At 37.1% G+C, this 15952-nt stretch overlaps 1 protein-coding gene across 1 annotated transcript; it reads right to left on the bottom strand.

The window, feature by feature from the left end:
- Nucleotides 1-12469: 12469 nt before the first annotated feature.
- LOC145164569 (uncharacterized) lies at nt 12470-14414 on the bottom strand. The gene is made up of 3 exons (XM_079083281.1): nt 14300-14414; nt 13341-13890; nt 12470-12554 (listed from the first exon to the last, which is right to left on the bottom strand). Exons 1-3 carry the CDS (start codon nt 14412-14414, stop codon nt 12470-12472), a joined length of 750 nt encoding a protein of 249 aa, XP_078939407.1.
- Between the last annotated feature and the right edge of the window lie 1538 nt (nt 14415-15952).

The raw sequence follows: 15952 nt of genomic DNA, 5'->3' as shown, positions 1-15952 counted from the left end.
TCTTGTTCAGAAGTGATAGTCAAAGTGGGAATATGTAAATGTTTTCATAGGTGGAAGTTATTCTTTAAATCTGTGTAACATTAGAAAACTTAATGCAAGAAGGATGTTCACAGGAATGTACTTTGAATGTGAGACTTCGTTTCCATGGAATTACTCTCCATTGCAATACTTTGTAATGTCTGTTGCCAACTCTCTGTGACTTTTGTGCATAGTCATTACAAGAGGATCATTGCATACAAGTTTAGAATCTAACAGAGTACAATAAATGGCAAGAATATGGTATTCTTACATTTATCATAGGGATTTGTTGTGAAATGAGCATCACTGAAATGTCGTCAATTGATCTATTTCACAAAGAAAGGACCATAGAAAAACATAGTGTGCATGCTTGGTGCATGGGATAACTATTATTTTAATTCAAGTATTAAGTTAATTATTCGAAACATTATACAATGAATAATGAGTAATCAATATGGCGATTAGATAAAAGGTGTTTTATTTACACTCAAAAGTCTTGGGGCCATATAGGATTAGTATTATTCTTTTGTTTCACTTTGCATGTTTTGACATCCCGCATAACTAGGTTATTCAAACCATCCAAAGTCGATCATACTTTGGAAGTAGGTATTGAGGCAAGACTGTCATGAATGGGTCTGTAGGATTGTCTAAGGTGTTAGACATAACACAAGTTTGTTGCAGTATTCATGAGTGCTCCTGTAATAAGATTTGTGTATTGGATTCAACCCATGCTCATCTAATCACTTCATGGATTTTGTCACGAGTGATTAGTGAGACGATAATATCTTATATTCTTGAAACCAAGACATGTGAGTTTTAATTTACAAGTCGGTTGCACATTGACATATGTACCAGTAACTTGGTGTTATAAAACATATCTTTGTGTGTGATTTGATGAGTAAGTACATCGAGCATTTGAGTCGAAGTTTATCCATTCCTTTTACCCTTAGAGGGATAAAAGTGATATTTGTGGTCCCCTCGATGATTTAGTGATGACAAACCTAAGTGCTTGGCCAAGCCTGGACTGATTTGATTTGTTCAATTAGTCGGTTGTCATAAATCGGAAATTAGGAAACAACACATGAACAGAGAAAATGATTATAATCCATGTCGCAGTTCATACGATATCTAGAGTGGAGGAATATATGATCCCTTATCTAATGGACGCGTCATTTGATTTGTTTAGAGTTCGACAACGGCTTTTAAGAGCTACGATTCCTAGTCGGGCTTTGGAGTCGTACTTGCAATAATAGTTATTACACTTATCCAAGTGGGAGACTGTTGAATTAGGTGTCTATGCCCATAACTATAATTGTATGTACTTGACCCGAGAGTAGCATGGCCCATTTCGGGTTGCCTTCATCAGGACAATTTGATAGGATGGATATTTGAGTAAGAAGTTATTTGTGATTTATTAATATATTATATGTATAATATATTAATTGAGGAATCATATTATTTAATTAGTATTGATCAAGAATTAATTTGGAATTAATTTAGTGATCAAAAGAGACTAATTAAATATATGGGGACTGATTTAGTAAATCAATGATTCTTATAGTGTAGGCCAATTGTTATTTAGGATGGGCTAAAGCAATATGGTGGTACATGGATAGCCCATGGAAGTTTAACCCATGGAGCCTAAGTAGTATGAAAGGTCATGGAGCATTAGGGTTTGCATGGTTGTAACCTCAGTTATGCCAGACTATAAAAGGAGTCCCTAAATCACCAAATCGGCACCCTAGTGTTCTAAGAGTTCATTGAGCCGATTTTATGCTTCATAACTTCTCTCTCAATATTCTCCAATTGTTCATGATGTTTGTGACTTGTTTGAGGCACAACACTTAAGGTGCTAAGCTCTTAAAAGGCCAATGTCTACAAGCTACAACAAAGAGGTAATCTTCTAACTTACTTTTATGATTTATGTGTCAAATTGTATGCTAGTTGTAGGCTTAATGCTTTGGAAACAATATTGTATGTATAATTAGAGAAAACATAGATCCAAGGAATTTAAGGTTGTATGTGCACCATAGGATGTTGTAGTATACCAAAAACCAACACTTAATTGATAAAGTTAGTAACTTTAAGCTTTTTCATGGTTTAATAGGACTCAAAACTAAACCCTAGGTTCATAACTTCATAAAAAGACCAACAACTCATGCATGGGTGGACTACAACCCTCAAGATCCAATTTTTATGACTTATCAAACTTAGAAATGGATAGAAATGATGCTCAAAGGTTCTAGAGTAACTTCTACTCACAAGATCCAAGCCATGGGACCAAAAACATGCCCAAAACATAACCCAAAACTAGATCTACACTAAAGAGACATAAAGTTTGAAGCTTTATACCTCCAGAAGATGCTAGATGAAAAGCCAAGTATGGATCCATAGGCTCCAAGCTCCAAACACCTCACTAATGGACTCCTTCCTCTTTAATATGCACCAAAAGACACAATATTTCACTCTAAGAGCTCAAGAACATCACATGGTTGCTAGATTTTCGAAATAACAGAAAGGGGAGAGTGGAGGTTGGTTATGAAGGGGCCTTGAGGTCTTAAGGTGTTTAAGTAGGTTCCAAACCCTAAAAAATATGGTTTGGGTCCTGCATGAGTACGCCATGAGTACCTAGCACATACGCCCTGCCTAATCGAGGGAACCGATCATCCATATTAAATAACCTACGCCACATGTACCTATCACATACGCCTTGTGTAGGGACCAATTTTGCAAATAAAATTTTAAATTGAACCTTTATGACAAATACCTGGAACACGAGTGTTACAATTTTCCATCACTTGAATCAGAATTCATCCTCGAAGTTCGCCTCCGCAAATAACTCTAGATAGTGCTCTCTCGTCTCTTCCTAAGGCTCCCATGTCGACTCTGAGCCTTTCCGGTGTTGCCACTACACCTTGACTAAGCCCACTTCCTTGTTTTGTAGAGTCTTCATCTTCCTATCAAGGATCCCAATCGGTCTCTCTATGTAGTTCAAGTGCTCGTCCACCTGAATGTCCTCCAACAACACCACTACAGAATCATCGACCAATGACTTCCGCATTTGAGAGACATGAAAAGTGTTGTGAATCTGACTGAGCTCCTCAGCTAACTTCAAACGATAAACAACATTGCTCACACGGACAATAACCCTAAAAGGAAAAATATATCTGGGGCCCAACTTGCCTCACTTCCTGAACTGGATGATACCTTTCCAAGGCGACACCTTCAAGAGTACCGTGTCCCCGACCTGAAACTCCAAATCTGATCGACGCCTATTAGCATAAATCTTCTATCGATCCTACACAGTCTGCAACCTTCCACGCACTTGTTAGATCAACTCAGTAGTCTGGAGCACCACCTCCATGCTACCCATGACTCGCTGGTCAAACTCGCCCCAACAAATCAGGGTCCGGCACTTCCTCCCGTAGAGCATCTTAAAAGGAGGTTGATCAATACTTGCATTGTAACTGTTGTTGTAAGAAAACTTAGCCAATGGGAGGTATGTATCCTAACTTCCACCAAAATCCAGCACGTATCCCCGAAGCATATCCTGTAGGGTCTAAATACTCCGCTCACTTTTCTCGTCAGTCTGCAGATGAAAAGTCATGCTGAAAAGTTAACGAGTACCCAACTCGTCATGAAATCTCTTCCAGAACCTAGAAGTGAACCTAACATCCCGATCCAAAACCACCAAGACTGGAACCCCATGTCGTGCCACAGCCTCTTAGATATTGGCATCCACTAACTTCTCCACAGAAATTCTCTCATGAATAAGAATGAAATGCGCACTCTTGGTCAATAGATCCACGACGACCTAAATCGAATCCACCCCTCGCGCCGTTCGTGGTAGCTGCATGATAAAATCCATCGTAATCTCTTCCCATTTACAAATGATAAGACCCAACTGTTGGGTTTTGAGCATTCTAACACTCCTATGGTGTACATGCAACCCTATAAACCTTGGATCTATGTTTTCTCTATTATACATGCAAATATTAACTATTCCAAGGTTTCATCCTAACTAGCATATTATGAAGCACCTATACTACAAAGTTCTAGTTAGATGACATACCTTTTGATGTAGCTTGATGTCTTCAAGCTTTAAGAGCTTAGCCCCAATAGTGTGGAAGCCTCAAATGGAATCACAAATCACCAAAACACCTTGGAAGAACTTGAGAGAATATGTATGCACACTAAAATCGGCCCACTCTTATTTTCACACACTTGTGCCAATTGAGCCAAGGACCCCTTTATATATTATGGAGGATTAGGGCTACATCCATGTAAACCCTAATACCCATGACCTTTCATTTACATAGGATCCATGGGTTAAAAGCTCCATGGACCATCCATGAAAGCTTAGCCCAACCTAAATGAACTTGGCCCATTCCATATATATAAGAGTCCATATTTAATTAGTTCTTTTTGATCACTTAATTAATTCTAAATTAATTCTTGATCAATACTAATTAAATAATATGATTCCATATTAATATATTAGAACTTATAATATATTAATATAAATCATAAATATACTATTCTCAAAAGACTATCCATATAAATTGTGTCGGTGAAGTGCAACCCAAATGGACCATGCCGGGTCGGGTCAAGTACATACCAAATATAGTTATGGACTTAGACATTAATCCAACAGTCTCCCACTTGGATAAGTCTAAAACAATTATTGAGTATGACTTCAAAACCTAACTGGCAATCGTAGCTGTTAAAGCCACTGTCGAACTCTGACCTTGTCAATGACTTGTCCATTAGATAAGGGATCATATATTCCTCCATTCTAGATATCATATGGACTGAGACATGGATTATAATCATTCTCTCTATCCATTTGTTGTTTCCCGATTTTCGATTTATGATGACTGACTGATTGAACAAATCAAATCAGTCCTGGCTTGGCCAAGCACTCACATGTGTCATCGCTAAATCATTGAGGGGCCCACAGATATCGCTTTTATCCCGAAGGTAAAAGGAATGGATAAACTTCGACTCATATGGCTTGTTCTACTACTTGTTGAATCATACACAAAGGCACGTTTTATAACATCGAGTTACCAAATGCGTTTTCGTGCAATCAATGTATAACCAACTCATAGTAACAACTCATATCTCTAGGTTTGAAGAATATAAGATATTATCGTCTCATGATCACTCGTGATAAAATCCATGAAGTGATTCAAATGAGCGCGGGTTGAATCCAATACTCAGAACTTATGAGCAGTCATGAGTGTTGTAGCACCACTTTGTCCACCAACTTGGACCTTTACAAACCAACCCATGACATTCTTGATTCATATCTACTTCCAACATATGACCGACTGTGGATGGTTTGAATAACTTAATCATTCAGGAAGAGCGACTTAGTTATTGTGGAAGTCAAAACATGCAAAGTAAAACACAAGAATAAATGAATCAAATATGGTATCAAACCCTATGAATATAAATAAACACTTTTATTTATCACCATACTGATTACTCATTATTCATTGCTTTGGTTTTATCAACTTTATACTTGAATTAAAAACACTAGTTGTCCCATGCTCCAAGCATGTACACTATGTTTTTCTTAAACAATAGCTTTGCCATACACCAAGTATGCACTCTATGTTTGTCTATGATCCTTACTTTGTGAAATAAACCAATTGAACATAATTTCAATGATTCTAATTTCACACTTTCAAATCCTTATCGAAAAATGTGAGAATTTCATATTCCTATCATTTATCGAAATCTGTTTAGATTTTAAACTTACATGCACTGACCTTCCTGTAATGAATATGTACAAAGTCACAAAGACTTGTCAACAATCATTATAAGGTATTCCAATGGAGATCAACTCCATGGAAACTAAGTCTCATATTCAAAGTACATTTCTTTGGACATGCTTCTTGCATTAAGTTTTCTAATCTTACACAGATAACTTCCACCTATGGAGACAACTCCATATTCTCATTTTGACTATCACTTCTGAATAAGAGATGCCTCTTTTCAGAATATGTCAATATGGTCCTTCCAAAATTAGCACTATACTTCCAACTGTCCCTGAGCAACCAATCTTTGGTAAACCTCAGATTGTCCTCGACAATTGCTTAATCATTTTAGTCATATCCAATTCTAGACCTTTTCCCTTCTTAATGCCTCTGGGCATTTGGAAAAATTTAGAAATGACAAATATTATAGCACATGCAATCGATCCTGTACCCAAAGCAAATGGTACACGATTCATGATGTCTCACATAAAGACATGATTCTAGACCAGTCTTTTGCTACAATATTTTTATTTGCCATGTTTTCAAAATTTGACTATGAAGAGGGATGCCGTAATCATAATCGAATTTTGAGAACGCAATATATAGAATTTCCTTAAGTTGAACCAATCCAACATGAAATTCATATATATATTCTTGACTAAAGATGATTAAGGTCTCAATCTAAGCCTTTAGAACTGAAATGAAGTATAAATCATAATCGAATTTTGAGAACGCAATATATAGAATTTCCTTAAGTTGAACCAATCCAACATGAAATTCATATATATATTCTTGACTAAAGATGATTAAGGTCTCAATCTAAGCCTTTAGAACTGAAATGAAGTATATCCTCTCCCTTAGCAAAACAACTTTTTCAATCCCTGCAGCCTCACGAATTGAAACTTTTGTTTTCTATAATTAACATTGCTAACTTGCAACACTAACAATAATTATCATGCTCCCACTAACATGATGGTTATTAGCATAACACTTATGCTCCCACTAGCTTTGACATGTACTCAGAAATCAGCTGGACATCTAGAAATCAATACTTTAGTGACTTTCTTACCAAAGTTCAGATTTCTGATACGAGATGCTTTGATAAAACTTTATCAAAATCATACACCTTTCCTTAGATAGCATGCATGTGTGTCTAAACAATTTCAGAACTATGAAAAGGGATGCCGTAATCATAGTCTCAATTGTTTAGACCTTTTGACATCTGCTTCAAATCTACTTGGTGGAAGTGTTTCCTCACCATCATTTTCATGAATCGAAGAGAAACCTTATGACCCTTAGATTTTATGGTGTATGTGTTCTTATCCATGTGAATCGTCAAAACCATAGTCACAAGACAAGGATAATGACAAATCCAAACTCATATGGACTGAACTTATGCAATCTTAACTTCTTGCCACCTGGCAGTACAGGGCCTTCCCTTGCTTCCAAGTTGTTATGCAACCAATTGAAAACTTTCAGAACTCCTATGCAAAGCCAACTTTAACTTGAATGGGCACAGAATATGTCAACACGATAGGTTATAAACCTCAAGTCGTGTGCTAGTGAAGAACCTCAGGTTTTATTCTTGATTAGTTCTTGAAATTCTTTTTAGGATCTTTAAGACTCCCACTATCCTCTTGACATATAAGACTATCTTGCCAAATATTCAAGAGATAGTGCAGATTCTTTATCAAGACAAACACTTCACACAATTGGCCTTAGTTGGTCTTTGTTTTATCCAAAACATGACAACTTACCAATTTCAAATGTACAAGAGTAGGACACTTTTACTCTTACATTTGACAAGTGTTTTAAACCTTTCTTTAAGATATGTCACTCAAGTTACAATCTTGGAGTATGACTCTAAGAATTGTTTTGGAACGAAGTATGACTCATCTTCCTGATCTAACCATTTCAACAATTAATGACTCCTCTTCTTAGTCATAAGAATGCACTAAGATGACCTTTAGAGGACTAATTGTGATATGATTTCTAAATCATTAAGATGATCACAAACATGATACTAAAGTACTCTCCCATCTTTTCAGATTTGAGAAAGTTTTATCTTTCTGCCTAATTTGATTCTTCCCATTCGTTCTGCCATACATTGAGACTTTTCCAATGTTTCAGAATTATACTTAAACTTGTAAGTATAACCATATTTACTAAACTTTAGTAAATCAAATAGTATTAACGAGCTTTGTGGTGGACATGACCAGTGCACAAGAATGTGTACTCGATCCCTTTAGTCCTTCACTTGACTCACACATCCATGTGAACAAGTAATTAGTCTTGATTTTCCAATGCTTGAAAGTTCTCATTCATCATACTATTCAACTTGCATGATTCAAAGTTTCGGTCCAATTGAAACTTGGGTGATGAGGAACTTTCCTGATTTGGTAAATTTAGACACTACCACAAATGAAAGAATCAAATCCATTTTCCAATATTGCTATCAGTGGAATCATATAAGCAACAATTTTCCACAAATGCCATTGTAAGGATACTTCAAATAAATAAAATTAAACAATTTTCTTTATTTTAAAACTTTGCGGAAAAACTTATCCTTACAATCCACATGGAAAATTGTTGTTATCTATTCCTTAGCAATATATCATAACTTAAGCAACTGCTCAAAATTCTGATGTGATCGAAATCCACCTTCGCGATCAGAATCAGCATATACTTCCTTTAAGATTTCTCTCTATTCTTTGATTCTTAAAACATCAACATGTGACCCAGTCACATCATGTAATGAGGATCTCAGAAAAGAACTTAACAGAGTTAGATAATGGGCTCTACCTGATGTAGAGTCAAACTTATTGACTTTAACATCCTTAGGTAAATTTGGCAGCTTTGCAATCAACGCCCCTTCCTTTGGCAAAATAAACATATGGACCCTTTGGTAATGGGACTATCTCAGACTTAGCCTTTCTCTTTACCATTTGGTCAACCGGGTTGACTATGGCCAATCCCTTTCCATTGGGAAGAGAATGCTTTTTCTGGATTTCCAGTGTCACCATTGTCACTGTCCATAAAGTTTTTGGGAAGTTGATCTTCTAATCAAATTTGCTTTACTATCGTTCCAAATCATTGCTGATTCAGCAGCACCAAACAAATAGATATGATCATTAAGGTTCATGTCATAGTCTGTTTCATAGTAGTCCCAAAGGAACTCACTATGTGACTTAGAAAGTGATTGAACATCCAACTTTCTTAAGACTTTGACACCCAACTCTCCCGGCTTGTCAATATGTGACTTCATCTCTAAGATGTGATCACACATAGACCTTGCTTGCCATTACGGCTTGAGTGACCTTGAACTTGTGGGTTAGGGAGAATAATTGGAGGAGGTGGAGGAAGAGAAGTATGACTTCCATGAGCCAAACTCGGGAAGTCATATTCATTAGGAAAGCTTGGTTTGAGAAGATCATTGTTGTCTAAACCAGACATCAACAATGGGAGAAATTCATGTAAAGTTGATTTAAGTCCTTAATATAACACCCAATATGATATATTAAGGCTAGGACCCAACAAACTATTTTATAACTTGGAAGAGGGATGCCGTAATCCAAGCTATAGAATATTTGAAGGTAGGTGAATGACGATTCACCAATTTCCACCAAGATAAACGAAATGTATTATTTGGTTTTAATTGGTTTTGAAACTCCTAGATTCTTTTGATATTCATTGAACTTTTCAATGGCATGTTTCAATCTCGAGTGTGCCCTTCAGGTTTTGTGACTGGGATGCCGAGGATCACAAAACAAGGTGTGAAGTAACCATGCAAATATACTTGGTACCCTTAATATTTACCCCTCAATCGATGTGCCGGTTAACCACACACGCTCCAACGATACTATGATAAACATTAAGTTACCCTTTGCCTACCTTGTTAAGTCCAGGTTAGTGTGCCGGTTAACCACACACGCTCCACTAACAGCTTAAACAAAGTGCAAAGTGTAATTTCATGGATTAGCACCTTATTCACATTTTCCTAAGTAACTAAGATTGGGAATTTATAAGTGTTTATTTACTTAGTATTTATCATTATACTTATAATGAAGGGAGAATTATAGTCCTTGTCCTACCTGTTCGGCTAACGACCCTCCACCGGTCAAGGAAGCGGTGAGTGAGAGTGGACACCCATTAAACTGCCATTTTATAGGCAGTAACCTTATACCCCCTTATAGACCGGCTTCGTGAATGAGGCCTACTAATGGTAAGACGACTTGCTCTTATACATATAATATATTAAACTTTTAATATTATAATAGTATAAGGGTGTATTTTAGACATTTAAAATACTTGGTGGTTTAATCTATTAATTAAACTAGACTTTTAATTTAATTAAACTCAAACCATATATTTATGGATTTAATAATACTCTTTTAATTAAACGCTTTAATTAACTATTAATAAAGTCCATAAGAGTTAATTTGAACTATTCAACAAAACATCATAATTCCAATTATTAAACTCAAAATTAAAACCATTTAATTAATTGTTTAAGTTATGAACCCAAGAGTTTTAGAATTCAATTCCTTTTTTTCATAAAAAACTTTTCTCAAATTCCAAAACTTGAGGGCACGTTTTGTAATTCTTGAAAACCTTTGGATTCCATAACTTATGGAATTAATGGTGTTTTATGATGAAACTTTCCATGTTCCATAACTTAAGAACAAGTTATGGAATTCTTTAAAACATTAACACCAAATTTTGTAACTCCATAAAAACTTTGAATCAATTTTTTTTTTAAACTTTCATATCCATAACTTATGGAAGTTTCAAAAACCCTTAAGATCACAACTTTAAAAAAAAACTTTTGAGCTCTAAAATTTTATGACAAAATATGTAACTCCTTAAAACATTTAGATCAAACTTTTAAAACTAATAAAATAATCATATCATTTTATCTTTTACTAAATTTGACCTAATTCAACTCATATAACAAATGATTCAAATTTTACAAATAATTCGTTTTTCACAAAACAAGTAATTATCTTAAAATTTGACAAACGTCATGTTTTTTTTCCTTTTTTTTCAACTTGAAAATAAAACATTTGCATCAATATAACAGAAAACAACCCATGGCTCTGATACCACTGTTGGGTTTTGAGCATTCTTACACTCCTATGGTGTACATGCAACCCTATAAACCTTGGATCTATGTTTTCTCTATTATCCATGCAAATATTAACTATTCCAAGGTTTCATCCTAACTAGCATATTATGAAGCACCTATACTACAAAGTTCTAGTTAGATGACATACCTTTTGATGTAGCTTGATGTCTTCAACCTTTAAGAGCTTAGCCCCAATAGTGTGGAAGCCTCAAATGGAATCACAAATCACCAAAACACCTTGGAAGAACTTGAGAGAATATGTATGCACACTAAAATCGGCCCACTCTTATCTTCACACACTTGTGCCAATTTTGTGAGCCAAGGACCCCTTTATATATTATGGAGGATTAGGGTTACATCCATGTAAACCCTAATACCCATGACCTTTCATTTACATAGGATCCATGGGTTAAAAGCTCCATGGACCATCCATGAAAGCTTAGCCCAACCTAAATGAACTTGGCCCATTCCATATATATAAGAGTCCATATTTAATTAGTTCTTTTTGATCACTTAATTAATTCTAAATTAATTCTTGATCAATACTAATTAAATAATATGATTCCATATTAATATATTAGAACTTATAATATATTAATATAAATCATAAATATACTATTCTCAAAAGACTATCCATATAAATTGTGTCGGTGAAGTGCAACCCAAATGGACCATGCCGGGTCGGGTCAAGTACATACCAAATATAGTTATGGACTTAGACATTAATCCAACACCAACGACTCCATCTTTCCGTGAGGACGCTGATGATCGGCCTTGAGTTTCCTTCAAGTCAAGCACCTCTCTACATACCAGGCCATGTTCCGCTTATTGCAGGGACACCAATAATCAAGTCGGAGGTCTCTATACATCTTTTTCTCACCCGCATGAATAGACAATTTCGACTTATGCGCATCCTCCATCAAAATATGCCGCGTACCCCCGAAGTATGGAATCCAAACTCTCTGATGAACGATCAATAGTCCCTGACTATCATAATCAAAAGAGGACACCTGGACCACTATACGCTCACAGATCTGATGCTCCTCTTTCATACGCTCAACCGAATCCTCATGAATTTGCTCATATAGTAGGGTAATCAACATCATTCTCAGACATACATCCCTAATCGGGGTACCAGCCGCCTTGCGGCTAAGAGCATCGGCCACCACAATGGCGTTCCTAGGGTGATTAAGGATCTCACAATCATAATCCTTCACCACATCAGCCGCCTACGCTACCTCATATTCATATTTGGCTAATCCATCAAATACCTCAAACTCTTGTTGTCCGTGTAAATGATACAACGTACCCCAGACAAGTACTGACAACAAATATTGAGGGAAAAAACCACCACCCCCAGCTCTAAATCATGAGTAGGATACTTTGCCTTATGAGGCTTCAACTGCCTCGAAGCATAAGCAATCACATGTCCCCTCTGCATCAACACCACACCCAATTCCGTAATTGACGCATCACAATACGCCACGAAATCATCTATACCCTCTGTCAAGGTCAAGATCGGAGCCTCACAATACGCCACGAAATCCCGTAATTTCCATCTCTAAATCTCAAACGCCGCCTGCTGCTTAGGCCCCGAACGGAAAGTAACAGACTTTTTTTCCAACCTGGTCAATGGAACTATGATCCTAGAGAAATTCTCAATAAATTTCCAATAATACCCAGTTAAACCAAGGAAACTTCAAATGCTGGATGGAGACCTTGGAACCTCTCACTATATCATAGCCTTGATATTTGCCGGATCTACCAATATACCCTTTTGATTGAAAAGATGCCCTAGAAATTGCACCTCGTGCAACCAGAACTCACACTTGGAGAATTTGGCATTTAGCCTCTCCCTCCTCAGAGTCTGCAAAATTCTCACAAATGATCCTCATGCTACTCATAGGTCTTAGAATAGACAAAGATAACATAAATAAACACAATGACTGACCGATTCAGCATCAGTGTGCAAAGTCTTCTCATGAGATCCATGAACGTCGTTGGTGCATTGGTGAGCCTAAAAGGCATCACTGCGAACTCATAATGACCATAACGAGTCCTAAAAGCCGTCTTCTAGACATCCTCATCCCTAAACCTTATATGGTGATAACCTGAACGCAGATCAATCTTGGAGAACCAAGACGCACCCTATAACTGATTGAACAAATCATCAATCCTCGAAAGCGGATAACGGTTCTGCACCGTTAGTTTTTCAGCTCCCGATAATTGATGCACGTCCTATGGGAGCCATCTATTTTCTTTAAAAACATAATTGACACTCCCCAGGGTGAACTACTCGGTCTGATAACACCCTTGTCTAACAGCTCTTGTAGCTGTGTAGACAACTCTTGCATCTCTGGCAGTGCTAACCAATAAGTGCCTTGGCTATCAGAGCCGCACCTGGAACCAGATCAATACAGAACTCCACTTGCCTCTTAGGAGACACTCCAGGAAAGTCCTCTGTGAAAACATGTGAATACTCTCGAACGACCAGAACATCATCAATCATCCTATTTCTCTCGTCCTTGGTGTCCAATACATAAGCCATAAAACCAGAACAACCATGTTGTAGGTATCTCATAGCTCTCACAACTGAACAGAGAACCAGTCCACGTTGAGCACCCTCTCCATGAATACGTAGTTCTCCCCCACTTGGGCTTCGAACCCAGACTAATTGGTTCCCGTAATCAATCATCGCCCCATTAGGGCTCAACCAATCCATCCCCACGATCACCTTGCTCTCATGCAAAAGAATAAGAACCAAATCAACCAGATACCGCTCACTAAATAGCTCCACAACACAACACCGATGAACCCTCGATACCTGAACCGGACGATTGTCAGTGATCTCTACCTCTAATGGATAATCAAGCTCCCTTGGAGCGTCATCGAACCTCTTGTTAAGCGCAATAGACACAAACGATCGGGTGACGCCCGGATCAAATAGAACTAAAGCTGGAACACCGTTCACTAGGAACGTCCCTAAATAACATCATAAATATAATAAGCATAAGCATTAGAACAATAAATGAAATAGGTAGAAAATACATACCCGTAACTATATCTTGCGTTGCACGGGCCTCCTCGGCTGACAATTGGAAAGCTCGACTCCTCACAACTGGCACATCAGCCTTGCCCTGGCAGTTGTTAGTGATCCTCAATGTAGCTAGACCAGGTACTACCACTGCTTCTCCCACCAAACTCGGACAATGGGCCTTCTTGTATCCCCTCTGATTGCAATGAAAGCAAATCGGATCAGACGCTTGGGTGGTGGGGAAATCCGTACTAAAGTGACCAGTCTTGCCGTACAGGTAGTAGCCGGACCCACCCATCCTACAAACTCCATCGTGCGCCTTGTCGCACTTGCCATAGCAGCCCCGACCTTACTGGCCTCTCAATCGCGAATCAACAACCATGGGCTTCTTATCCAGGCCCTCCGATACATGCGCCTGAACCGACTTCCTCTTCCTCAAAATCTCCAGATCAATCTCCCGCTCATGAGCCATACTATCATTTCCTCTAATGTCTTGCCGCTATACATGTTCACAAACTTGTGTATCTCATCCTTTAACATATCATGGTACCTGGCCTTCTTCATCTCCTCGTCCATCAAATACTGCGGAACTAACAATGCCCTTTCTCAGAACATGGCGGTAATTGATGTGTGTGGAATAAACTAGTTTTAATCCTACTTTTTAATATAAATTAGACACACAAAAGGCAGTGTACCTGTCGATTGGTGGTATAGTTTAGCAAGCAGGGTATCGAACACATGGAACGAAAATTAAGCTAATTACTAACATTATTTAAAAACAAGCAATAAAAGAAAGGGTTTTCTCTAGTTTTGCAAGACTAGAAACTTAAGTACTTAACTAAAACTCAACTAAGCAACGAACAGCTAAGCAAACGAAAATCAACTAAATTCAATAATGGAAAAGACTTTTGTTTAGGCTTTGAATCATTTATTCATATGGTTGATTTTATGACAAGTGCAATGGATTAATTGGCATTGGCTACCGATTAGTGTGATTAGGTTCACGTTCGCTATTACTAATCCTTAGAAAACAAATTAATTTAAACAGTGGCCAAGTGATTAAACTAATAGACATCCTAGTTTATTGATTCGGGTTAAGTAAGACTTGTAGTAGCTAATCAAATTGCTAATTCAAATAACCTCTTGTTGATGGTTCGTCACACAAGCTCACACATTAATTTACCTATTTTCTAATTAACCATAGCTTCACGTTCGCTATTCCTAGGCATATAACACTATTTTCACACAAATCATATGAGATTAGCAATTAAGAGTTGTTCATGCAACTTAATATGCTGGTTAATTAAAAGAAAATAGTTGTAATTAATACATAAGGTGTGACAACCCTAAATATATATCTTGTACATGATGGGTTTTGAGCATTCTAACACTTCCTAAGTGTACATGCAACCCTAATAACCTTGGATCTATATTTGTCTAATTATCATGCAAAGTTGAATTCCAAGGTTATATTCCTATCTAGCATACATGGGGAACAAATTTTAACTTGCATGAAAGATAGAATAACTTACCTTGTTGTTGCTTATGATCCTTGAAACCTTGTGAGCCTAGCACCCCAAGTATGATGCCTCAAATGCTTCACACAACACCAAATGCTTTTGGAATGACTTTAGAGAGAATACACACTTCTAAAATCGGCCTAGCCCTCTTGTTTCTTATGTGTAGCTAATTTTGGTGGAGAATGGGTTTCTTATATAGTGTTGACACATCTAGGGTTACACCATGTAAGCCCTAATGTGTCATGACTCTTCATTTCCATGACCCATGGGTTTGTAACTCCCATGGAGCATCCATGGAGCATCCTATGGGTGGAACCCAACTTGATAATCCATGGAGCCTCTTAGCCCACTATATAAGATATGGAAGATTTACATAATCTACCCATATATTTAATTAGTTATCTTTTGATCGCTTAATTAATTCTAAATTAATTCTTGATCAAACTAATTAAATAATATTATTAATATATTAGAACTTATAATATATTAA

This window comes from Lactuca virosa, chromosome 3 (assembly GCF_052849685.1).
Source record: "Lactuca virosa cultivar CGN04683 chromosome 3, Lactuca_virosa_CGN04683_v6, whole genome shotgun sequence".
Lineage (NCBI taxonomy): Eukaryota > Viridiplantae > Streptophyta > Magnoliopsida > Asterales > Asteraceae > Lactuca > Lactuca virosa.
The sequence above is the reverse complement of the archived record's forward strand: the minus strand, read 5'-3'. Positions and strand labels throughout refer to the sequence as shown.